Genomic DNA, 27,104 nt, shown 5'->3' with positions numbered 1-27,104 from the left:
TTTTGGCTGGCTGGTCCGCTCCGCTGGCGAAGTAGCGAGGGTATCGCGCCGCGCAGCCACCACACCGGCCACTGCGACGGCCGCGACGGAACGAGCGCGTCGCTCCTCCGGTTTACTCCTCCTACAACGTTCGTCGTGTATCCCCGTTTTTGCGCGCGCGACGGCACGCAAACGGCGCGGCGCGGCACCGCGATGTGACGGACGCACGAGAGCGGAACGATCCTCCTGGCCGACGCGATCGCGACATAAACGCGAGACCCGGCGCGGCGAGCTGCGATTAATTGCCAACGGGGGTGAGTCGATAGCTCGCGCCCGACGAAAGGCCGGAGAGGGGGGATACTAGGGCGGAAGAGGGATTGAGGGAGAGAAAAAGAGAGCGAGAGAGAGAGAGAGAGAGAGAGAGAGAGAGAGAGAGAGAGAAACGGGGAGCTCACGTGACACGCAAGGGGTGCGAAACTGTCTGACAGTACTACATCAGGCGCTACTACTGCCGTTAGTTGCTTGTTGTGGCTGTGGCAGCGACGACTACGACGGCGACAGCGGTGGCGGTGGTGGTGACAGCGGTGGTAGCGGCGGTTCATGGTAGAAGTGCTTGTGGTGGTGGTCGGCGACGACGACGACGAGGACGGCGGAGGATAACGCTGCGCCCCTGCGAACGGCGGCGAGACGGAAGGAGAGTGGTGACATCCGAGGTTACGAGGCCAGGGGAGAAAGTGGGTGTTGCCTGAACGACGACGACAACGGGGAGGATCGCCCGGGTCCTGCGGATCCATCGCCGGAAGTCCGAGGAGTTTCGAGGGTGGAAGCGGGGGAAGGGCGCGAGAGGAAGAGACGAACGGAAGGATGCTCGTGGGTCGTCGGTCGTCATCCTGCAGGAGTCGATGTCAGCCCGTCGCTGGCCTCCTTCTCGTGCCTCGTGAGTAAGCCATCATCCTCTTTCGCCTCCTCCACCCTCCGCATATACGTGTTAGGCAGGGTAGAGGAAGTTAATCACGGCAATGAATCATCTCGAATACTTAGTGTACACTAAAAAGCGTGGTCCACGCGACGCTGCTTATGTTTTGTCGATACCTCTAGAACGATTTCGTGAAACATATCGTTCGCATCTCCCTTGGACGCGATCGGTTCAAAAACATTTCCTGGACGTCGTTGTTCAGGATAATCGAGAGTGCCACGCAGCGTCGCGTTTCGCCGCGAGGAAATAGAGGTCGGATGCAAATTACGTGGATGGTATAGGCGTTGCGCGCCGGGCACGGTAATTGGGGCGAGGGAACGCCGCTTCGCGCTGGGCGCGGGCGCGACGGGGGAGGAGGTCTCGCCACGGAGGGATACCGCTGTCTCTCGTTTCCCTCGCGATTTCTTTCCCTCGCGGCCTCACCCCGCGCCGCCCTCGATTCTCCGCCATCCGCAACCCAGTCTCATCGCGTCTTTCTCTCGTATCTTTTTTTCCTCCCCCTCTTTGCATTCGGTAAACCGGAATCGTTTGTATGTGAAGCGTCTCTCTCTCTCTCTCTCTCTCTCTCTCTCTCTCTCTCTGTTTCTCGCGCACAAGTACAGACGAGAGTCCCGTACAAACAATGATGAAAGGGGTTACTGTGCACCGACGTGTGCACGCGCCCTTTGCTCTCTGCGTGCCCTCCTTCGCGCAACCCTTTCATCGTCATACGTCATGAGTATCGTACGCGAATACCAGGAATAATACTCGAGGCTTGTCGACCCCGTCCGAGAGAGGGAATCTTCTCTCTCTATCTCTCTCACTTCCCTCTTCCTTATCACCGCGTATGCATTTGTCCCGAGCGTCGCTAAAGAGAGATATTATCGGATTACTCCCTTTCTCTCCTCCTTCCCCTTTCTCCGTCACCTGCTTTTTACCGCTCATTTTTTAGAGAGGCGACAGAGAGAGGCCGCACGCTAACGACGTCATCGTGTCCCAGTGTGAGTCACGGCTTTTAAATTGATTCCCCTCTTTCTCGTCCACTCCATCCTCTCCCGCTATTATACGGAAGTAGCTACTATCTTGCCTCGTCTATGCGCGCACGTGAATCGGAAAATGTCAATTTATTTAAACGCAGGCACCTCGATCGTCCGCCAAGCGATTCAATGAACTTCTCTCTGACGCGCCTTAATTCTCAACAATTTTATACGTTTGACCCGTTTGCATTATTGTCCGGAGAAGCGGGAAGAGTTCCACACTCGATCTAAATCCGAGATTTATTTCTTTAACTTTTGAACAGACAGAAACGATTCTAAATCTTAATTATTTTTATCTGACAATTAAATGCATCTAACAGACGAATATATTTTTCGCTATATCCGTCTTGAAAAAAAAAGTTCGAAGGAACTTGAGAACGCGAACACCTGCTGTCTCCTTTCTTTTATTCTGCTGCTCCTTTTCCTTGCGCCTGCCTTTTACTACCCGTACTTGTGTATAATGCTTCAAATCTGGCGCCGACGTCTCGCCATCGAAATCCATCGCTACGATTTCTGGCACGTCGATTTTATGCCGACCGGAAATGTATATCCCGCGGAATTGCCCATGACTGCGGGCATGGACGGCGTCTAGCATGGTCGTTCAATAATTTAGCAAGGTTACGGCTGCTGCCGACACCACCGTCCCGGTAACCGCCGTATCGCGGTAAAGCACGTAAGAAGTGATCGATCAATGTGTTCCCTCTCGATACTTTGCGACGACCGTCGCTCGTCAATCCCTTTCCCGCGTGCGTGCCGCTATCACACTTGAGGGGATTATAGTCGCGCTATTCTGAGTATCCGCAAAGTAAATAGCATACTTGTGTCTACGGGCGGAAGTTTCTAAACGTTGGTATAGAGTCATGACGGCGCGTATAAAGTCGAATGTTGTTTGTTAACTCTAACAGGCTTTCTATTTCAGTCATTTCGCAATTGGATTGTTCTTTGACCTTTCTCTCTGCATAATTTTGCAAAAATATTAAAATTCGAGTTAAATTGTATATTTCGAATCTTCAAATAGTCGTTTTTTTATTATGATTATGCCTACGTTGGTATTATGCACCATTTCGCAAAACGACGTTTCCCATAATCGTGAAGGAAAAAATACTGCAAATCTGCAATAATCGCGGGATTGCAGAATGATCGTGAAGGGTAATGAAATCGTAACTTGGCTGGTGGGATTCAGTCTTTTTTAATATTGTTATCGTGTGGGTGTTTGTTTAGTTACGCAACACGATATGGATCGTGCACCGCCGTTAATGTAGCGTTAACTTCATCGGGATCGGAAGTCCGGCCCCCGTAAATTCTCCGTAATGTCAGCAAATGCGTGTACAACAGTATAACGTGCGTAAGCCGCAGTCGAGTCACGGGGCTTAATTTACTTTCTCTGTGTGGCCTTCTGCAATAGGGTGGTAACTGTATATCTTATTTAGGGGCTTCCGAACGAAAATAAAATGTATCGAAATGTCAACGATGTAAAGGATGATGTAAAACATTAAATATCGGTGGCGATATTTCTTTGATTGCAAAAGATTGAAAATAACAGACACACAGACTCGTATCGGTTCACCGTATAATCATAGCTACGGACAATTTAATGAGCCCGCCGTTCGGTCGATCAATTTCTCGTAGAAATGAATGGAATCTAAAATCGGTCGCTCGATTAGCTATTATTAAACAAGCGCGCCTTTATTTTGCGCTCCGCAATAATTCCGGCAATAGTACCATGCACTATTCCGTTATCGATTATACCTACTGACTGGCAGTGTCACATTCGATTAGTTGAAGCGAACGAGATAAAGGGCACGGAACCAATTCCTAGGAAAATTCCATCCCGTCTGCCTCCTACGAGCGACCCGCCGCGCCGCGGCCGCGCCATGCCGCGCCTCCGCGCCGCGCAGTACGATGACTTCAATAGCGTAACATATGTATAGCCCAAAGTTCATAGCCGCGGAGAGATAGTGGTACCCTGACATTTCTGAGGCGTGACCGTTTTCAGAAAAGGTCAACCGATATGGAGCAGCATTCAGAGTTGAGGGATCGCGTAGTACACAGACTGGTCGGACTCCCCAAAGGGAACAGTAGTCGCTTTTTCCCGTTCTCCCCCATCGCTCCAGGCACTTCTCCGGTATTCTCCCGGCAAAAAATAATACATACCACAGAATACGCAAACTGAATACTAATGGTGTCTCCTACGGGAAGAACCGACGGAAGAGCACCGTGGTTTCCTCTCATATCTCACTGATGGAATTCGCTGGATGTTTAAGGGGTTGAAAACGTGATGCCGATTAAAACTTAATTAATATCTGATTAATCTATTTTTGATGATCGGCTCTTTGTTGCTTAAATCTATAAATTATTTTAGATCTCTCTAATTACATTGACGAATACTTCGACAAATTTTGTATTAAATTTTGCAGAAGTTTGTTGCAATTTACATGTATAATCTGCAACATTAAATATTGTGATATAATCGCACGTTAAATTAGAATGTTCGAAAATTCAATATTTTTTTAAGCGATAAAGCTTCGTTGTTTGCATTGAGTACACATTATTCACAGTCTTATTTTAAAAATAAGTTTTTGCGCGCCGAGGCGAGCCATCCTATCTTTTCATACTCCGACAGGTATTCTGGTGCCAATGCGCTCTCGTATCTGTTGCCAAAAACATATTTCCTGGTTGCTGCCCTCGCCATTTTCTTTCCTGAAACCTCGCTCCCGTGAATTATAACTTTTCTACGGGTCTCTTATTTGTCTCGACCTACTTCCGGTCTTAATAGCAATCAGCCGGAGTGCTCTATTCGACCTGAAACCTTATCGCGAAAAGAAAAAGCCGGGTGGTTGTGTCATTTTCAATCTTTGATCGGGATGGTCATTGAACCGACTTAATGTATACATATACATATATATATACATGCCCGAATATCAGAGTGCAAGGATGCCGGTGTACATACACGCTATATAGGGCGTGTTATATTATATCTGTACATAAAACAGACGGTACAGCAGTTGGAGGGTATCGATGTGTGTACCTACCATGTACTTTTATTCGCGTTACGTCAGAGCTAGCCACGTAATACCAAGAGTTTCGCAATCGATTGTTTGTTCTGTTAAGTAATGAACGACGTATCATTTTATTGCATAAGAAATATCGCAATTACACTGGCTATTGAAACACTTTGTCCAATGAGGTCTAAAAGTTATTGAAAACGATTCGACTCCGTTGATGAATAATAGATTGAACTCGCCGACTCTTAAAAATACGATCGTTAAAACTAGCAACTTATTTTTCTTTTTTTCCCCTTGTTCTTTATCGGTATCATTACGGAGAAAATAAAAGGGTCGAAGAAAGTAAAACAAAACAGCTTTTATCATTAGCCTTTTTTCCGATAATTATAACGCGGCATTCGTTTTGAGAACAAAAGTATAATAATTACAACTGTATAGCGAATTAGCAGACCGAAGATGGGAATTTGTTTATTCGATTTAAGTTAGGTGTCGACAGATTGCGATGTGTCAGCAGATCGAAGTGGCCCACGATCTGCTCGAAAAGCAGCTTGAGAAATAATGAGTGGCAATGCGGTTAGGAGTTCCGAGTCACGGTATATAGGAGATTCTTGGCTCGTTGCACCGTGGGTGATTAGCGAGCGAATTGCTCAGCTCAGGAACGAACAATTCCGCTTTAAAATGAGATCGGGACGTGCGCCACGAGAGAGGTGGCGGGAACAAAAGAAGAATCGACCATTTATTTGATACGCCAATTTGTGCTTGCAATTTCTTTATGCTGTGTGCATTGTGTTTGTACAAGACGTACCAGGAACTTGAATTTTAATCACGGATTTTCCTTTAAGATAAATTTTTCCAGACTATTTGTTATTGTTTTTTTAAACGTTAAATACTAAATATTTGATAATTTTACGTCAAATTAAATACTTGAAATAATGCAATCTACTACTGAATTTAAGTGAAGAATATCAGGGCTTTAATTATTTAATGACACTTCAAAAATTCAAATTGTAAGAAGTACTTCGATTTCAACTCGAGAATTCTTGCTTCGACGTGCTTTAATCGGGAAAACTTAATTCTAGATGGGACGAAAATTTTCAGGTAAGCTCGAGTCATGCTGTACAACTGCGCGTCGCAAGACACCGCGTAATTTACGAGCCCGGATACAAATTTAGAAATGATGGCCTTGATTATTAAAATGGATTATACGAGATTAGTCGGCTAGCTGGTTGCCGGAAGGCCGCTTCGAAAATTTATCACCTCCCTTTATCGTCACACCCGTCGTAAAGGTACATGAAAAAAAAAAAGGTGACGCGTGTGCAGAAAACACACCCTCCCGATTATTATTATCGGAGATCTTTCGCAGAGCGGTAAGAAGAAAGGATTGTGGGCATGCGTGTTCGTATCTCCGGCAATAAAGGCCGCTTTTATCGTCCTGGAGGGTGAAACTTCTCGAGCACGCTCGCCTGGTTGTTGAACTACCGGTTTATCGGCTCGAGGAGAAAACACGTGCGCAGATATATGAGCGCATGTTACATGTACCTCCGGCCAGACTCTAAACTAGACGATGTTAGGCTTATAAGATCCGTTTCCGCATTTTATAGCTGAAGTTACGATATCTCATTTATATCGCAAAGTTTGCCTGTGGATTTTTAAGATTTAAGAAGTTTCCAATCATTAAATTTTGCTTTATCTCCAATACATTGAAAACAAGTTTTAAATGCCCTTTTTCTTCTTTTTTCTTGACGTGCTTTTAAGACGTACTTTAAAAATTTAATAGCTTCACGATTATATCAAAACAGTCGTAAATGAATAAAGTGACATTTATCGGGCAATGCCGTAAGACACGTTGGAGATTACTTACACACTGATGAGCACGCCGTGTATCGTTTCTTTAACGGATTTTTATTTAGATACCGGAGATTTCTGCGCTGCCAATTTGCGCGCATTAATCCCAGAGAGAGAGAGAGAGAGAGAGACGAAAAATTCTCGTTCCGGGAAACGAGAGAAGCGCAAAAAGAATATCCTCCGAACTGCTCGGACGAAATGAGAAAAAAGGAATCCCTCGAGCTGGCCGCTTGAGAAGGTGCACTCTTTTTCCGCTTGCTGAAGATTATACGATGCCATCCATTTGCAGGGGATGGTTCAAAGGAACTCTGTTGTTCGGTCTTCCAATTTTTAATACGTATGAATAAATAACTGAACGACGATATCAATAATATAACAAAAGGAAAATTATTTATTTGTATTAATATTTGTATAGGAAAATAAAAAACGTATACAGTATTAAATATAGCCATCTATACTTCTTATATTTATTAGTAATAAGTAATAACTTCACAGCCTTTGCAAAGGAGATCATAAATTTTTGAAATGCTTGATTAATAATACACCTTCATATCAATTATTTATAATATTTTTAGCTTATGAACTTTTAACTTTAGCTCTAATTAGTTTAAGCCTGCCATTTGTTAAAGTGCTCCAGATTTTTGGGCGAGGCTGCATTTCACCGTAGAGATACGCGACGTTGAAATCTCTTCCTGTGCCGCGCCGAGTAAATGGATTTACTATTTATCGCGCGCACTATCAGCACAATCCGCATTTTTGTACGGCGAACGCGGGCAAGGGGATGACGCGGTTGATACTCCGGACTTCTTGCGACACCGTGTCTTGGATATGGTAGACGCTAAAGTCACGTTTACAGCGAACACTAATGTAAATTCAAGATGCAAATTAGAAGAGGTTTTTGCGATACCGTACTACGAAAACGGTAGACGCCGAGATGTTCCATGGGCGAAACAGCTAGCAATTTGCATCTTGAATTTACATTACATTGAATAACGACGTTTTTGTAGTAGAATTTGAACAAGACGCTTCTTATAGGAAATCCGCCGTTGATATCACATATGTTTCTCCCCTTATCTTATCGCGTATCACGCAATCATTTTCGAGACGATCAATTTTGTTAGACAATGCTATACATCAGATTGGGACGATATTTTAACTGAATATTTAATAAATTTTAGAAACTGCTAAGTAAGAATTTTATATCTTTATTGATATATAATTTTACTTTATGTAATTTAAAAATTATATCAATAAAGATATAAAATCCTTATTTAGCAGTATCTAAAATTTATTAAATATTCAGTATGTATATTTTAATAATCCTGTTCCATTCTTATTCTATTTTGTTAAAAAAATTAAAACTTTTAATGACACAGTAAAATATCTGGTATTATTATATCCACTGTCATCAATGCAATCTCCTATTTGTCGTGTCCAAAGAAAGACATCGGAAGGTCCCAATGAATTGAACCCATAAGTGTCGAGTAAATTGTCGCGATCGATGGACAGCCCCATTGCGAAGTTTTCAGCTCTTTTCCCCGGCGGAGAGCTCCTCACGATTATTTATTACGGTAATAAGCGGTACCGGGAGGAAGCCGGGCGGTAGCCTTCGAGATTACCTCGATGTTCGATCTGATGTCGCGAGACGCCACGTATACGATGATGCCGCGAAGATAAGAAATACTTTTGATTACGCGGTGACGCCGCCGTCGCTTCATCGGATAGAAACCGTCTAGACGTCTGCCCGAACACGCACGCAACTCCTGTGAGTGAAGATGGGGGTCATTGAGACCCCGAGGGTTCAGAGGAAATCGTCTTTTGATCAAGGATTAATGTTCTGTTTACATTATACGAAGTTTTATTAAAATAATTTTCACCATATAAAATTGAATTCGTATTTTGCTTAAATAAAAATTCTTGATTTTTTATGTAATGTATTCACATAAGCTTTGATACTTTTGGACAGACTGGTTTAAGAAATTGAGAAATAACAACTTATTACACTTTACATAATGTGACGTTTCTTTGATTCTAATATTTATCTATTACATAAAGGCTGTGTTCCAAAATTCACTGCCAGCACTGAAAATTTATAGTTTACGTTACGTGCACTATATAGATTTTTAGCATTGCAGGCAGTGAAATTTGGAACACTGTCAAATATAAATTAATTTACTACATTTTCTCTTTTGTTTTTTATAACAGTAACGAAAAAACTTAGCAAGCATGTTTTCGTATTAATTCAAGGTTTTCACCTTACCAGTTACCTGGATAGTTCAATGAATTTACCATTGTATTTTAAAAAAGCACAATGAGAGAGTATACACTTTCCAAAAAGTCGAGGTCAAAGACGTCCTTTGCATAGGTATTCGTACTCTCTTTCCTGTTAAGTCCGCCGATGCAATTCGAGTCAATCTTTAAATTTGCAACACTTATACGCCGTGGGCAAGAAGTTCCATCAAATATCCAGGCCTCCCCTCGAAAGCGTTTTCGCTAGGGCGAGGGTCAAAGGGGAAAACGTGAATATCCGCCGCGGGAAGCGGAATTTCCATTTAGACAGAAATTTCTTCGCCACCTGGTCGCCGGTCGTACCATTAAGGTCATGTGAATTCGTCAAAAAGAGCGACAGATTACGATTTAATATCTTAAAAGCGAGCGCATGGGAGTAAATCTAGCGCAATAGTAGCGCTATTTTAAGGGCGGAGCGAGGGATATGATAAAAAATTTACCGGTACGAGTATAGAAACGCGCTTTCACGTCTTTGCAGAGAACTGTTCGTCGAAGTTACTTTTGACCGGGGTGGATATAAATATCGACTTTCGGATAAAAATATATGGGCGCCGTGCTTTCCAGTTGGGCACAATTTTATTTAAATGATAGCTTCTGCTTGAGAGAAAATTTATAGAATCAAATATTTTATTAAAATAAAAGCAGTTAACTTGATTAATTATTGATTAAATCAACAGTGTGGTTTAAATGATTCTTGAATGGATTGCACATTGTGAATGATAATTCATTTACTGCCCGAGTAAATAATTGAAATGAAAATAAATGATTAAATAAAAGATAATATATATATATATATATAGAGCGACACGTTCACGCAATATTGCTTTAATCTAAACGCAATCTCGAGAACGAGGATCAGAAAGCGGTAAGGCGCATTGTAAGGTAAGCTCGCGAAATTGCAATCTTATCCAATAAAAGGCCTGGGATTACTCATTCGCCTTTTCGCTTTGAACTTTTCCGCGCGGAAGCGACTCTCGAAGCCTCCACAGGTCCGAAATCGCTTTTTCCGGAAGGCACGACTCCACCGTGATTTAATATTACAAAGCATACATGGTCCAACTAAATACGAGCGGCTGAACCGAAAAAGGTCGGGGGTTAAACGCTCCGAGGGAAACGACCGAGGGAAAGGGTCAAAGACGCGGGAGAGATTGGGAAGGCGTTGCGCGGAAAGGCACGCGAGCCGAGGTGTATAGTACGAGGTCCGATCCCCATTTCTTTTTTCGTCGCGACAAAATGATTAATTTCCCATTTTCTGCGCGGTCATGAAACTCGGTGAATCTCTCGGTTACGTTTTTACGATCGAGTCCCGGGCGCCTCGTAACCGGAAGCCGGTCCGCCGATCAATCGCGCGTATAGACTGCACAGCGAGATTACGACAGATGAAACGTTTTAGGGACCGTTGAATAAATAAAATGGATAAATAACCAAGGAGAAACATTGCGCTAGATTGCATACATATTTTTACCGAGGGGAAGAAGGAATAAATCTATCAGGAAATATGAGCCAAAGAGATTTTATCGAACCATTTCTGAGATTTCTTACAGAACTCGCACACAAACGTCTCCTCGAGTTTTATTCCACGAAATTATATATATGATTGTGCCGGCAATAAATTAATTCTTATTCTGTTATACAATGCACTCATATCTTTGTACAGAATAGTGGGAAATGCGAAGTGGAAAATGCACGTGCCTGTCTGGCCGAAAGGGCGGCGGTCGGCCGATAGGTAGACGACCTGGGGGTGGATCGGCGCGGCATGGAAATTCGTCGCGGAACAGCGCGCTAATCGATACGAAATTTCAATTTTCCTTGTTAGACTTTGTTCCCTCTGCCACTGTACGGAGGGATCGAATGCCGATTGACGCTCTTCCGTCTCTTTCATTCGACGACCGCGCATGCGATTTTATAATCGATGGGATAACCGACGAGACTAATAAGTCCCTGATGGCACTTCAAGGTCTCTTGATCGTTTCAGGGGCGAGACCGTTTAGCTTTCTCCATCATCTCGCTGAGTGCAAAAGAGCGATTGCTTCAGAAATGATCACGCGGAATTTTGTAGAGATGTCACGTTGCTGAAAAATAAAATCCAGGATATCGGAATCATCCTGCATGTTACGTGCGCCCGTAAATCAAATTATTTATCTTCCAATAAGGTAAATACAATTTTTGAAAAAGTTGCAATTTGCAGCAAAGCTTTTTTTTATCGTGTATCACATTAAATAGATTATTAAATAAATTATGTTTTTCGTATGAAAATACTGCACAATTTGAAATGTGTACAAATAAATGTAATTCACTGACACATTTCGTGTCTCGAAATTTTATTTGTATCGGCTTCAAAATAAATTGCTCAATTATGTGTCGCTATTCATATTTTCCGCGAAGTCGCGTGATGGCGACTCGATGATTACACTACAGATAAAGCCGCTTTGATGTCCATCTGCTGAAAGGTTGTTGACGAAGTGAATTTGAGGATACACACCTTATGGCGTTCTAAAAATAAATAAAAATAAAGGAGAGTACGGATGTTTCTCTCTCTCTCTCTCTCTCTCTCTCTAGAAAGATCGATAGATCTCTATGCCATGTGCGTGTCACGAGAGAGTAATTTTCTAAATTACTGTTTTAGAACACGCCACGGAGACAAAGTTTTCCGACTTACACGACTTAAATTAAAACTTGCAAAAGTATCTTTTGCAGATCTTTCAGTTTTTATTATCTCAAAGGAAGGCTGTTTTATAATTCTCTGTTTCTTATGCGATCATATAGAACGAACCTTTGGTATATAAGAATTAGTAATCTTCTCCGCCGGTATATATTTATAACTCTGTATATTTAATTTAACCTACAAAGTCTATCGGAAAGAAAATCAATTTTATAGAAAGGAGATTACGCCGGCAAAACGTTACACAATAATCCCTGTTAACACCCGACCAGGAAGAAGTTTTTATTCTATTGTAGGCGCACGTACGCACCGCGGACCCGGGGCTATACATCTATTTTCAGCAGCAGCCAGCCTCGCCATTTTTCGTACGTCCTGCCGTTTAAAAAGTAACTTCGCGAAGAATTCGAGACGCGACTATTATTAAATTATAAGTTGCGCGCTCTCCGTAAATCCGAGAGCGCGCCATAAACGTATGAGGAATTAAATTTTCAGTAGTTTAAGCTCTCAGCCGCGAAATATCGAATTTACAGTCTTCGACTTTCTGCTTTTCTTTCGAGAAGATCATTTTGAAATAGGATTTTACTTTATACAGGATCCCGCAATGTAAATTCAAGTTTAATAATACATTTCTTTGACAGAGTTGGAATCCCCTTTCTTCTGAAAATAAAGTTTCAGGAAGAATTCTTCATTTCTCGTAATTTGATATACGCGAGCGCAATAAATCACTGCCTCGGCCGTAAAAGTGCCTTCGACGGTGCTGAATTCGATGAATGCAGTGCCAGCCAAAGAGAGATCGCCCCGTATAGCAAGTACGAAACGAAATAATAATGGATCATTACGTCGTTTCGAACTACGTCGCGGAAGTAATGGAAAAACGCGATAAGCTGGAAAGGAGGAGTCGTCGCGGTGCCTCCCAGGCCCTTCCTCTTTTCCCCATCCCCGGAATCGCTCTTTCACGTGCAGCATCTCGCTCGCGTTTCCGCGCACACGGGAGGAAAAACGCGCGCTCCGGTCCGTCGCGTATCGTCGTACCGTATCGTAGTACGTAAATACGCACGTCGGTCGATGTAGGCTGGTATCGCCCAGAGGCGTTAATCTGGGCCATGGTGCGTCGGCCTCGGGGCTAGAAATATCGTGTGATGCAGCGCACACACGAGGCGAGAGAGAGAGAGAGAGAGAGAGAGAGCGCTCGAGCACGATTAACCCTCATGTGACTGAAATGCGCTTGACGTGCACGAGAGGAGCCCGTGGCTTTGTCCTGTCGCAAACTATTGCACAAAAACTTGAAGCGATGATGCGCTTTTTTCGCATAAACATATATGTATATAATAATTACGCGAGTCTTATATATTAAAACTTTACTCGCTAACTTACTCGGATCCCGGACACACCCTTTATCTACGTTATTAAATAATTATTACACATATGTGTGTGAGATATATAAAATGTTGCAATATTTTCTGTTGCCCTAACTATTAAGTTAATAATGCAACTGTTGGAATAATTTGTTTCAAATAGCAAACGTTCCGTTACATTTTGTAAAAGTTCATATCTTTCATCTACTTTTATGAAGGTTGGGTTAAAAAGAAGATAAATAAACAATTACATTCTTTCAGCTGACTTTTCTCGTGTAGAGTTTTGCAATCTGTGTGATCTTAAATATATTCGTATTACAAGTTGAAGAATAAACGTGACGGTTGCGTAAAGGATTGTGCATACAAATCGAATAAAACATGTATGACTTATAAAACATATCAAAGCGATGGACTCGTACTTGAAGCTCGCGCTGGAGACCGCTTTGCATGGAGACCGAAGTATGGCACGTTAGTAATGCAAAAAGCATCAAAGGATGACGTTAATAACGTGGAATATGGATATTTTTTTTTTCATAAAGCATACATATAAAAAATTTTCTTTTTCTATAACATGATTTAAAAGTTTATTAAAATTGTATAATAAATTATATAATAAGTATAATATTGTGATGAGAGAGAAAATATGGCAAGAATGCAAAAAAATATTTTGTTTTTGGTATTATCTTTTATAAATTATTCAAGAATAATTACAATGTGATAAATTGAGGAAGATGTATCTGAATAATTTATAAATTTCTATTTATATATAAAATTTGTAAAGAATGCGCGGAGACGCATCCAGTAAAAATGCATCGTTAATTTCAATATTTAATCATTTAAGACCGCTTTTGATATTGCCGGAAGATAGACATCACGCTGGAAGGTGCAGAAATCAGAAGTATCTCAGGAATGCACGCAATGTCGCCCGGCTATTTTTCATCAGTTACACACACGTGCACACGTAACCGGATTACGTGGGCCAAGTTACAAGTGGCGGCGGAGCACAGCTGTCTGTTAGCAGCGGCCCGTGTGCGTTTCTCTCTTCTTCCGCCACACACCGCGTGTTGCGACTTAAAGGAAAATCCGACCCTTTAAATTATTGCGCGGACTTTACTTCAACGACGGAGCTTGGAAATAACCCCGCGGACTTTTGCGGTTTACGGGAAGAGGAAGAGCGCAAACTTTTCCGCATTTCAGCATAGCGGATGATAGATCACAAGCCCTACCTACTTTTTTTTCTCTGTCCCCTGAGAGGATTGTGCAGCTTTAGGTGCGGCCAATAGACAGCTCGCGTCTTTTTAATTTTTTTTATAACCCCGTTATTCTTCTAACGCGCAACTCCCAGAGATCGCTTTTAAGAATTAAGCACACGAGAGTGAGTTTCTAGTACAATTTATACGATAATTCGGAGGTACAAATTCTCTCCTCGGATGAACGACGACAAGTACCATCGTAGCGACGCCTCTCACGTTCCACTCTAGCCTGAAAATCAAAGTCGTTGATCTTCGCACCGGGTGGATAAATGTACTGGAAAAGCCGGCTTCCGGGCTGTGCCTTCGAGCGGCCGTGGCAATGACGCGAATGACGATGAGACGTCAAGATCGGTAAAGCCGTTCTTATACCTACATCTGTCAATTCTAACGTGGGATTTTTTTCACAATTTTTCAAATTTGTGACGCAAAGCTCTCTCTCTCTCTCTCTCTCTCTCTCTCTCTCTCGATTTTTCAAACTATTTTATCTACGCGAGAAGTACGTCAAATCTGTGTCACTGTACCTTCCTCCTTATTGCGTAAAAAAAAAGGATTTACGCGGGGAAAAAAAGCTGCCAGTGCGTCGACATGCTGAGAGGATGTCGCCCATCTTCTTATTTTAAAAGCGACGGAAAGAGGCGGTCGAGTGTACGCGGCCTTTGAGCAGCCTTGGCAATGGAGTGCGTTCGCCAAGAAGCACTTTCCGGCATCGTGAGCACACCGTCGTGCACGTCGAGAAAATACATCGGCCTTGGGAATATCGATGAGCGTAAATTAAGAAAGTTTTCCCCTGAGCGCGCTGTTCAGAATGGCTTCCCGTGCCGGAGATTGTCGCGTTGAAACAATCGCTCACGTATAATCCGTATCGATAAAGAGTCATAAGGGTATATGGCATTCATAATGGAACGCTCTTGCAGATTATACGAGTCTATCGGGGTCGATTAGCTTTACCAGGGATTATCCCGCCGATACCTTCGTTTATTTAGCGAAATCTTATGCAAATGAAATATTTCAATATCGCTCTTGGCATTCTTCATAATAATTAATTAACTTGAACTGGTGGAGAAGAGAGGGAGAGATTACTACATTGGCACGTAGTTATTATACATAAATAATCCAATTTGTTGCCGCCTTAATGTTTCATATGCAGTACGTCGTATCGGCAATGTGTTACCAATGGCAATAAATTGCAGCTTATTTTTATATCGAGTGAAAAAAAAAATAAAATGAAGAAAGACAATAAACGGAGATAAACGTCAAGAGTTTATACGAGTGAAGTAATTGTAATCTTAAATAGAAAATGTATAACGAATACAGAGATGATGCAAAACATTTTACGAATTATATTCGATAATCAAAGTATTAATAAATTTTTATATTTAAGGTTATGAAAGATGACAACTTCGGCAATATTTCTTAATTTTCAGTATTTTTAATCTTAAAATATTTCGATAAACCTGAAAGGAGCTTTCTCAAAGAGATAGATTTGGAATGATCTAAGACGCTATGTATATTATATAATTTTTCTCAGTTTCTAAAGACCTTTTAATTTTTAATGTAAAGTATCTTCGCTGTTAAATCTTTTATTAAGTTTTTGTTAATACATTATTGCTCCTTTATTGAGCGTGCCTTAAGAAAATTAAATTATATAGCCATTGATATATATATATATATATATATATATATAGATATATATCCTCCAGAAACGAAGTAGGAAACTGGATGAGGATAATTGCATTCGCGTGCACGCTTTTGCACGTCCTTGGCAATGAAATGCAGATCGCTGTGAAATACTTTCCACGCTATAAACATTACGTACACATCAAAGCGAGAGTAGACTACATCGGCCTTCGGTATATCGATTTGTACACGCAAAAAGAAGAGTTTATTGAAACCCAGTCCCTCTCCGCGCCATCGTATTGTCGGATCACACATCGTATTGTCTATACGACGTCCGGTCGTTGTTCTTCTGCCGACGTTCATTACAAGCCGGGTTTCGATATAGCTGAAGCAGCGATAGTCCGCCTAGAAATTAATTGGCCAGGCGGCTAAGTTTATTCCCGAACTAAATTTGGCCGCGGCTAAGTTAGATGTCGCCGATTTATTTATAGCATACGCAAACGTAGGCATGCTCCTGTTCATGTTTTTATCGCCGTGGAACGGCGAATATCGTACGGATAACGGTGAAACTTTAACGAGATGGTTATGGCTCTTCCCCGACGTACGTCTTGAAATACGAAACGCGGTTGTCCTTAAGCGTCCTTAACAATGAAAAGCTATTAAATATTTTGCGACATTATGTTCTTATTAATATTGAAGCGCCGAGTGTTGAATTTATTATATTGATAGAACTATCGATATAGATTTTATTTCGGTCATCATATTAATACAACAGCATCTTGAAAGCATACACAATTTTTATTAGAATATAATTCGCTTTCCTGCTTCCTATAATCGTTACGTCTGAAATGTTCCAACATCTCTATACCTATACAAATTCTATTTATTATATATTTACTTATAGCTTTTAAAATACTTCCATTTGTATAATAATAGGAAATACATATTAGCGGATCTAATGCAAACCGAGAACTCGTATGTTATTTCAGAGGACCTTTGGCGCTGAGATTCCTCCTCAGGATGGCTGGAGCGAACCGAGAGGTTCGGCAAGGCCCTGAAAATTTCGTACTCGCAAGTCATCGTGTTGGGCGAAGCCAGTCGTCGTGCGATTAGGGGCTGTGCCAGGGTAGCACGGGACGGGGGTGGTTCTTTCCATCGCGAGGATCGAGATGAGCGATCTACAGGCCACCCTCGAGTTCTCCCTCGAGCTCTGCAAGTTCTACAATGTCGATCTCTTCCAGCGCGGGTGAGATTATCGCTCCGTATCTCTCGGTATATGACGTCGCGTCGTAATCTCCGTAAAATATCGCGACTGCTTGCCAAGACCCGCTCGATCGTCCGTCAGGGGAACTCTGTGTGCTTTTTCCTTTTTGCAGATATTACCAGATCCGAACTGCTCTTAGAGTATCGCCGAAGTTGCCAGTCAAGGTGGAGGTCAATCAACCACGAAATCGTAAGCAAATTTCGATAATCAAAAATCAAAATTGTTTCAGGCATTTGATTTTGCATGCTACATTAAATTTACATGTACAGTCACTATACAGTTAGTGTCTTAGAGAAGATTTCTCCCCCTTTTCTTCACCCCCCTCATAAATATTTAAAATAAATATAATGCATAGTTCTTAATATCTAATGTTGCCAAATTTATCATGAAAATCTTCTAGTATCTTAAAACATTTCTTTCTACCCCTCTTCTTTCATGTCTCGATATTCCTATTTTTTACCTGCGCATCGCGTGAGTCTCGCGATCGTTTCTCGGACTGTCCGAAATTTTGCAGTCATGTCACGCGAACATGCTTTGCTGAATCCGTTTCATTCCCCCCCCCCTGATCGATCGATCTATCCCCGAGGCGAGCGACGTCGAATTCGATGGAGAGGCACGCACCGTTGTGTTGCAGACTCGCTGGAGGCGCCGGGCACGAGTAAGCGCTTTCAGATCCTCTACAGGAACGAGGAGGTGACACTCGGCACTTCCGTACTATTCCGGGCGCATGTGCTCGTGCATAGTCACAAGATTGAGGAGGCCCTGTCGCGCACCCACTTTAATCTAGGCGTCGAGCTATGGTTCAGCGAGCCGACGCAGCCGGGCAACATGGCTTGCGTGTCCTCGAGGTAAGCGTCTTGCCGTCGTAAGAACACGAACGCCAACGTATTCCTTTACCAGTGACAGCAGGGACACGCAAAGGGTTGGATTGCGAGCAATCTGAGCAATCAGCCGGCCGCGCAATTCTTATCTCTTGTTTGCGACTTTTCTCTTTCTCTCTCTCTCTCTTTCTCTTTTTCTCTCTCTCTCTCTCTCTTGAACACGACATAAGAACTTACGAGGGAATAAATTAGTGACAAAAAGATAAATTTGAAATTTAAAAAATAAAATGAGCTAAGAGCATTTTACTTCAGTTATTTTCTTAGCGTATTGGATAATTTGTGCAATGAGATAACATCAAAACAAGGGAAGACTTTTTGCAAAATTTAAGAGATATAGAAAACTCTTTTGATTATTCATTTTTTACGATACATTATAACAGCATATAATAATCCTAAGATTTTTTCGGAAAGATAAAATTGACGTGGATTTAGTAAAAACGATGTTGAAAATTTTTCCGAGCAATTTCCCGCGACACTCGTCGTGAAGACCTCTGAAAAGATGACATAATCTGTCAAACGTGTTTTAGACAGATCTATCGGACATCTGTTGGATATTTGTTCGCAAACTGTTTGGAATTGGGCCGAACTGATCGATGATAGTTTCGACTGAGGGTCCGCCCTACATCGAGTCGCCCGTGATCGATAGGTCGTTCTTTTTCAGGGCGTTGCAGTTGAACTTCACACCTACGAAGGGCCTTCACTATCATCTGCCGGTGCTCTTTGATTACTTTCATCTTGCCGCGGTGTCCATTACGATCCACGCCTGCCTCGTGGCACTTCATCAGCCCTACATCAAGTCAGTAATTCGCTCGCGTTTCGTAATTCCCGAAATATATCGTTCGCCATACATATAATCGACATTGTCCCTCACGAGAGCCGTTTTTTTTTCTGTTCTATGGCCGCGTGCTTGCATCCCCGCGGTGAACGCAGGAAGAGCATACTGCACGTAGTGCAGAGTTGGTGAGTTCTTGACACTTTAGAAAGAAGCTCAGCGCTGAAGCTCTATAAACTTTTCGCGCGCGAGTAGTCGCGCAATTTATTATTTCTTCCTCGACTTTTGAATTCCTGAACCAACTAACTTTACCTTGAATTTGAATTTACGAGGCAGTGATTATATTGACTCCCACTCGAACTTAAAAACTTAACGCTAGCGAGAGAACGTTGTGACACGCACGACCGCGATGTGTATTTTATCTAGGAAATATACCTAAACAAATAAAATATGGCATACGCGCGTGATCTGGTTTTCGTTACTGGCAGAGATAAATGAATATTTAGCAAATACTGCCGATTACATTCGTCATAAAAATGAAAATGTGTGTACATAAATACCGCAATGTGCTGAATTATGATTGCAGTGCGCCGCGAAGCGGAAAACCCTGGCTGCAATTTAAGCAATCGGCGGCGAACGGCGACAGTAATGCAACAACCTTCGGAAATATCGTGAGTTTCTTTAAAGCGGTCACCGATGTAGCGATACCGAAATAAATATTGAATGAATATTATCCAATAAATCCTAATAAAAAAATTCTAGTAGTAAGTGAATTTCTCTTTCTCTCGTTTTAGGAGACCACTACGAAATGCGTTGGATCGACGACGAGGATACAGCACGCGAGATTGGTCCAGCAAGAAGTCACGAGACTGCTCTTGGCCGCGAGGGAGTCTTTACTAAACGATTTGTCCGACTTGGCACGGCTTCTTCCTTCTTGGCAACAAAGGGCACTCGAGCTCGCACAGAATACGCACAAAGAGATCACGAAGGTTTGCGTTTTTGCATCATGCCGTGCTTTTAATTTTTAGCAGACGCTCTTTAAATCCGTTCTTTCTCGCAGTTGATGGACACCGAGGAGGCTGACATAGCCCAACTCTGCGCACAAAATATCGTTCTTTGGCAGCATTTCCTCGAAGCGTTCTCCGGCCGAGAAGCGGTTCATCAGCATTTAGCACGAATTCATCATCAATTGAGAGTAAGCAAAACTTACAAATTATTTAGATTAAGAATATTATCAGTATTGATACTAAATTTTTTAAATATTAATATTAAACTGGATAAATTTGCATACCATTCATGGCGGTTCAATTATTTGCAATTAATTATCGATTTGCAGGTGAAGCGGTTTGCGGAGGGTTTCTTCGTATTAGAGAACCCAAGAACTTCGGCAGCGGGCTGTTACGACGCGAATTATCAGTCTTATCAAGCGGTAAGCGAGGCTGCCCGAAGATCGCGTTATCTCGCAGCGTTACCTCCGTTACCTGTCCATTGTCCGGAAGTGGACGGCGACCTTCACTCGTTGCCTTTGATTTTCGAGGATCAGTACGCTGACATGCAGCAGAGACACAGAAACAGTGGTAAGTGTACACGCAATGATATTTGTTGTAATACTGACTTAAGATTATATTATTATACGATATGTTATAGCAGGTTACAAATTAAAACAGAAATATTATAATGCAATCTTGTAAAATAATGTATATATAAATAATTCTAAATTCTAAATAATAGTTTTAAAATACTGGTTCAAGTTTTTCGGGAGCTTTACACGAAATATTCTTCTCAGTTCCCAGCATGGACGATTGCAGCTGCGGCATAGCAGCGATCCTAGAATCGCGCACCGTGGGCATCTGGTCGCCCAGGAGCGAAGGCGCAGCTCAAGACATCGGATCGATCCAGGGCCGTCTCATACTGACTCCTTCCACGCTTCCCGCGAGGCACAGCAAGTCGCTCGATCAGCTGGGTCCCGAACTGGCGGCACCCCTGCAACCCAGAACGTCGCCGAAGACTCTGCCCAGGTCTGTGTCGACCCAATTGTTCACGCGAGGGCTGCGTGGCGGCGGTCGTAATGTCACCCCACCCGCGACGGTTCCTTCCAGGGGGAAATCCAGGTCGACAGTGCCGTCCATTAGCACCCTCTTCCCGCCCTCGGGTCAGCAGGCTTGTTCCGCGCCGAACCCGTCACTCGGCTCCACGCCGGTGATACCTCTGCCCCGAGCCAAGTCCACGCAGATGCTGGTACCGAACCGGCAGCAGCAACAGCAGTCCGACTATCAATCCTCTTCCATTAGCTCACTGCTGGCGGTGATGTTTCCCGAGTTGCCGCCCGGTGGGCATCTGCCCGGTTATCGACCTTCGTCGAAATCCTGCGATCAGAATCTTGCTGTGCCAACGTACGTGGGCGCCCTGGACCTTAGTCAATTGCCCGACTGCTTGACGGAAAGCAAGTCGGCAAATACAATGGAAGGTTCGATAAAATATATTTATATTTTAATAACACAATAAGAACTGGCAATGGGAATCGACTCGTGGTTAGTGATACGCAATTTAATAATATAAAAGATTTATATTATTAAAATTTATTAAATATATCTATCTAATCTAAGATTTACATATATATTTTTTATATTATTAATAAATTGTGTATCATTAACCACGCCGATTCCCATTGACAGTTCTTATTGTGTTATTTTAATATCGAGAATATCTCTTCTTATAGGAATTTTTTGTTATCTATATTTTATTTTGTTTTCAAACCAAATAAAATAGTATTGATGGAATAACGTTAACAAATTAAACAAAATTTCTTGAGAACGGATTATTAATTATATTCTCCATTTGTTTCGTAGATTACCATTCTCTCGATATCAGAAGAATACGGCTGGAGCCACGAAGTCATCGCCTGGGAAATCGCCAACCGCTGCCAACGACCACAAACGACCAAAGTAGCTTTCTATCCAAGGCGAACGTAAATGGCGACTTTTTACAGGATCCACAGCCGTTGCACACAGCGACGTTGGATAGAGTCACTTACCGAGGAAACTCTAGGAAGTCCGGACATCAGTCAGGTGGCAAGTACAATCAAACGAACGGCGTTGAGAGTCGCAGATATCATACACTCGGCAAGACATCGATGACGCAAAGAAGTCGCCCAGAGATCCCGGAGTTCTTGAATGGCAGCGCGGTGACCGGCAGCCATTCGCACCTGGCGGATTCTGCGAGCAAAAGATCCAATTATTACGCGACCACGGACTCGTTATTCTATCGCACAAACGGCAGCACCAGCGGAAGGATTCGCGATGAGATGCCGAAGAGGCCGAAGAGCACGGAACGGCTGCTCGACGACGTGGAGCGCGAGTGCTGCGACTTCCGGCGAGAGCGACCGATTCGAAGAAGAGCCGATCGGTCGGCCAAATCGCCTCGCAACGGCGCAACCCAGAATTACAACGAGGAGAAGCAACGACGCGGTCAGACCGAGAAGAAGAACGCGGAAGTGGTTCAGGAACCGATCTACGAAGTAATAGCCCTGAAACCGGAATCGAAGAAAGAGTCTCGCGAGAGAAGGAAAGACAAGCACAGCAGAAGACCGCACTCAGCGCCCGTTCTCGATACGGATCACCCAACGGAGGAGGAGAGCAATCACAAAAGTGAGAGAAAGTGTAGTCACAAAAACAGAAAACCGGCACCGCCACCCCCGGCGTATCAAGATCCCGCTGTCGCTCCCTTGCCCAAGCACCGTCATCCCTCTTCGACGCCTGCGACGAGCGTCCTCGAGGTGGAGAACAACAATAAAATTATCCTGAAGGTAAAGTGGCAAACGTAAAAAAAAAAAGTAATACAAAACTGCGTATTGAATTTAATTTTACACGTAGTTTAATTTATATTTTAATATTCTCCGCATTCTCGCCGCTTAGATGGAGCCCATAAAATCGCCCGTGGAGGCACCGACGACCAACGGCACGACGCCGTCCGAAACGACGAACTTCGGGGTGCCGCCGCCGAACGTAAAGAGACTGCGATGCGCCAGCGTGCCGGTGGCTCAGAACAAGGTGGTCGTGCCACGCAGCGCGGTCTCTCTGCCCTGCATGCCGATACGCGACAGCAAGGACAGCCTGGTCAACAACCTGCCGATCATACCGCACCTCCTCAGCCCGCCGTCCACCAGACCTAGCAGCCCCACGCCGAGCTCGAGCTCGAGCAACCTAACGTCCGAGTGCTCGGGTTGGGTCAGCAGCGGCGACACCTCCAGCTCGGAGCAGCGTCGCAATCAAGCCAAGCTCTCGAGCGAGCAGCTGCGGCAGAAGCTGTCGAAGATCGTGCCGCGCAAGGATCGTCCCCTCGTCACGAAGGATAGCGTGGAGGAGCACTCGTACGAGGAGGTGCGACTGCCGCCGCCGAAGATGTTCCAGGACGAGCCGCCGCCTCCCGAGGAGTTCCGCGACCCGCCGGCGCCGATCGACAATCCGCTCTACCACGTGTACGAGACGGTGAAGCAGACCAGGAGCCCGAAGCAGAACAAAACGGCGCCCTGCAGTCCGCAACGAAACCGGGATCGAGACAGGGAGAACGTCTACGGCGCCATTTGCTTGGACTGCTATCAGGAGGGCAAGGAGTTGTTGCAGTCTACGCAGGACGACTTCATCAACTTCAAGAAATGCAAGGAGGAGTTCAAGAGGCAGATGAGCTTCTCAGGCAAAATCTATAGGTGTGCCGAGTTTTCGCGCGTAATAACGCGATCAGCCCACCGAATTCCGCTTCCTTAAGCCTAATATTCACAAAGCAAGATTTGAAGATATTAACCAAATAATCTGTGAAGCTTAAGTCGTTTAGTTTAATTTAATATTGTTTTGTCTTTTTATTAATAAAACTAGAAAATCTGAGTAATTTATTTAAAAAACAGAACATACAGTAGTCTAAAAATCTGACAACTAATCAATCAGCAACTTTGAATTACGCTTGATGAATATTAGAATTTTATCTATTTTTTTCTTTCTTTTTTACCGCATTTCTCAACGCACGCGACGACGCTTCTTGAGATTTGGCTTCCGCCTCCCTTAAAAGCGCTAAATGCCGTTTGCATTCCGCTTTCACATTGTTCCGTCTGTCTTTCGTAGTTAAGTTCTCTTCTCTGTCTACCTTATCCTCCTCTAGAGAACACGAGGAAGCACAGTTGCATTTACATAAACGTGCCCATTCCCTCGGATACGGTGACCTTCTGAATTCCTCGCCGTCGGTTCAACCATTAAGATCCAATGTGCCTCTTAGTGACTACCCGAGCCTGGCCTCGACCCTGCCGTACTTCCACATCAGCGACGAGTATCGGCTCTTCTCGCCGGAAGGTGCGCACCTTATCATATGCGTCCACGGCCTCGACGGTAATGCCGCCGATCTCCGTCTCGTCAAGACGTACTTGGAACTGGGTCTGCCGGGGGCGAACTTGGATTTCCTCATGTCCGAGAGAAATCAGGTAAATTACATCGGAACGAATCTCGAAAAATTAATAGAAAATTCTCAAAGCGCTGATCGCGGTAAAATTAATTGTATCAATTTTTAGTATATTGCAAACGCATTTTAAATTCTTCAACTCAATACGTAATTTTTGTTTGCAGTTATCATCGTTTGATAAATAAGAATTAATAACCGTTATTTATAAATATCTTCCAAGATTTCAACATTCTCTAATAAATTGTTGTATCTTGTCTACGAAAGGGAGATACCTTTTCCGACTTTGAAACGATGACCGACCGATTAGTGTCCGAAATTCTCTATCATATTGAAACGTCGGGCCTGAATCCGAGGAAGGTGAGCTTTATCGGGCATTCTCTTGGGACCATAATCATCCGGAGTGCCCTGACGCGACCGCAGCTGCGTCCATTACTTGGTCGTCTGCACACCTTTCTCAGCTTGAGCGGACCACACTTGGGCACTCTTTACAACACGAGCGGTTTGGTGAACGCGGGTAAGCCTAATAAGTACCCTCGTCAAGAATTGTTCGATACTACAAGAGCATCAATCTCGAGTGTAATTTTTTTGTCATCAACTTGCATAGGTATGTGGTTCATGCAGAAGTGGAAGAAGTCCGGATCTCTGCTGCAGCTGGCCATGAAGGACTCACCGGACGTGAGGCGTTCCTTCATGTTTCGCTTGAGCCAGAAGAGCAATCTGCAGAAATTCAAACACGTCTTGCTGTGCGGCAGCGCTCAGGATCGATACGTACCTTTGCACTCTGCCCGAATCGAGCTCTGCAAGGCTGCCGTACGAGATCCGACGGATCAAGGTATCGTATTTAGGCATTGATCACTGATTTTGTTTTTATTGTTCGTTTTTTATTAAGATGAGTAAGCTGATTAAGTAAAGTCAATTAATCAATTAATAATCGAAACGCATCCAAATGCATCAACTGGAAATCAGACCTCCGTCTAACTCTTTCAGGTGCCGCGTACCGTGAGATGGTGCACAACATTCTGTATCCCGTGATGTCGACGCCCGGCGTCAGCCTCGTCAGATACGACGTGCATCACGCTCTACCGCCGACGGCGAACGCCCTGATAGGCCGAGCCGCGCATATCGCCGTCCTCGACTCCGAGCTTTTCATCGAGAAATTCCTGCTGGTCGCTGGACTGAAATATTTCAGATAAGGAAAGAACAGTCTAGCGCGAAAATGAATTAACTGTAGTTTATTAAAAAGAAAAAAAAATAGGAAACAGGAACTCGGAAAGCGTCGCGTTCTTCGCGATATCTTCGACCATTCCGTGATTAGCGTATAACTATAGACGTCCTTGTCCAGCGGTTGCCTCGCTTCTTCTCTTCGCTTAGAATATCTTCTTCCAAAGAAACGAACGGGATCTCGAAGCGGGGCAATCTGATCTTTTTTACATGAAAACTCGGCGCACGTCGTCGTCGATTTTAGTATCGAAAATTCTCGTTAGGTTCTCTCGTGCCATCTTGATACCGATCATAATCACGGATGCGGAAAGGTCGCGCGCATTTGTCACTGACGGTCGAATTTCGGATTCATTCCCGCTTCAACGCTTCATTCAGAGTTCGCTTCGTGAGCATTCGAATCGAATGGACCTGTAGCTCGCCGTGAAACGGACCTACTCTCTAGTGATGTGGTGATGATGGTGGTAGTGGTGATGGTGATGGTGGTTGGTGCTGATAATGATGATAATGGTAACGGTGGTAGTAATAGCAGTAGTGATACCGACCAAGAAATATATATTGAAAGAAGAGATAAGAAAACACAGATAAGATGCAAGATACATAGTACGAAAGTTAAGCATATAATATATATGCTTAGACGTCTCCAGTATGTCGTGCACGTCATTGCTATGAGCAATGCGATGTGCATGAACGATATCGAACGTACTTCAAAATTTCCATACTCGAGAAAGGAGAAACTGAAACGAAACCTGATCAGCGCGTATGGCGGCCTAGCGTAAATGAAGCAATCACGAGGGGACACGATGCGGTCGTCGGGCACATTGAGTTTCATCAACATCGTCGCGAGGAAAAAATGGATCGCGATCGTAGAAGAAAAGGGGACGAAAATTATTCATCGACATATAACCGCGGTACCGGCGATTGAAGTTGGGGATGTACTTTTTTAAAAGGAAAGGAAACGAGACTCCAGAGCGAGCGAGGACTCGGTCGCCGGATCAATTCTCCACGATGTACAGCCACGCATTACAAGGGGAGGAAAAAAAAATAATATTAATGATACAAATAAAATAATAAAAGTATAAGACAATGCAACGACACATTGTCTAGTCGTATAGGAAAGTTACGAAACGTATGTCAATTGTTATCCTCAGATAAGTGTGAATGCTGAATGCGATGAGTGCGAAGAGCGGATGGATGAGAGCCGAGTACGATGCTGAGAGAAAGAAAGGTAGATAGAGCGAGAAAGAGAAAAAATATCTGAAAGAGAAAATGATTGGACAAAAACAAAGAGAGAAAAAGACGTAGAGTAAAAAGACCGAGGATGAAGGAACGTCGGATAAAATGTGGGATGTTAAAATCAGCGCTGTCAACCAGAGGATTCGAGGTGACGGGTCTCATCAACGTCTCGGACGAACGGGTTCCCCAGTGCGGTTTCAGTGCGGTGAAACGAGGACTCGCGCTCTGAAACGCGGCAGAGGAGAGTATAACCAGGGTGCGAAACAGACGCGCGGTGACGCGACGAGAGTG

The 27,104-nt window shown here is 43.6% G+C and overlaps 1 protein-coding gene across 3 annotated transcripts; it reads left to right on the top strand.

Moving 5' to 3' along the window:
* Positions 1 to 397: 397 nt before the first annotated feature.
* Positions 398 to 26,303, top strand: LOC105452679 (protein FAM135A). 3 transcript variants are annotated; one of them, XM_011694009.1, is made up of 18 exons: positions 398 to 916; positions 16,987 to 17,243; positions 17,374 to 17,450; positions 17,896 to 18,109; positions 18,804 to 18,938; positions 19,073 to 19,102; positions 19,501 to 19,585; positions 19,709 to 19,903; positions 19,975 to 20,109; positions 20,251 to 20,491; positions 20,701 to 20,932; positions 21,014 to 21,381; positions 21,764 to 22,719; positions 22,829 to 23,619; positions 24,066 to 24,381; positions 24,624 to 24,873; positions 24,964 to 25,191; positions 25,347 to 26,303. In XM_011694009.1, the coding sequence occupies exons 2-18, from the start codon at positions 17,167 to 17,169 to the stop codon at positions 25,550 to 25,552; spliced, it is 4,536 nt and encodes a 1,511-aa protein (XP_011692311.1). In that variant the 5' UTR covers positions 398 to 916; positions 16,987 to 17,166; the 3' UTR covers positions 25,553 to 26,303. The 3 variants fall into 3 exon arrangements, with proteins under 3 accessions (XP_011692311.1, XP_011692312.1, XP_011692310.1); XM_011694010.1 differs by having other exon boundaries at positions 20,701 to 21,381; positions 24,180 to 24,381; XM_011694008.1 differs by having other exon boundaries at positions 20,701 to 21,381.
* The last annotated feature ends 801 nt before the right edge of the window (positions 26,304 to 27,104 follow it).

This window comes from Wasmannia auropunctata, unplaced genomic scaffold, assembly GCF_000956235.1.
Source record: "Wasmannia auropunctata unplaced genomic scaffold, wasmannia.A_1.0 LD336026.1, whole genome shotgun sequence".
Taxonomy (NCBI): domain Eukaryota; kingdom Metazoa; phylum Arthropoda; class Insecta; order Hymenoptera; family Formicidae; genus Wasmannia; species Wasmannia auropunctata.
This window is presented reverse-complemented; position numbering and strand designations above follow the sequence as displayed.

What these genes read in the sequence shown, in the direction of transcription:
- LOC105452679 (XM_011694008.1), top strand. Translation starts at nt 17,167, where the DNA reads ATGAGCGATCTACAGGCCACCCTCGAGTTCTCCCTCGAGCTCTGCAAG. An exon ending in ATGGCTTGCGTGTCCTCGAG is followed by an intron (nt 18,110 to 18,803) that starts GTAAGCGTCTTG and finishes GTTCTTTTTCAG; the next exon opens with GGCGTTGCAGTTGAACTTCA. An exon ending in TCATGTCCGAGAGAAATCAG is followed by an intron (nt 24,382 to 24,623) that starts GTAAATTACATC and finishes TGTCTACGAAAG; the next exon opens with GGAGATACCTTTTCCGACTT.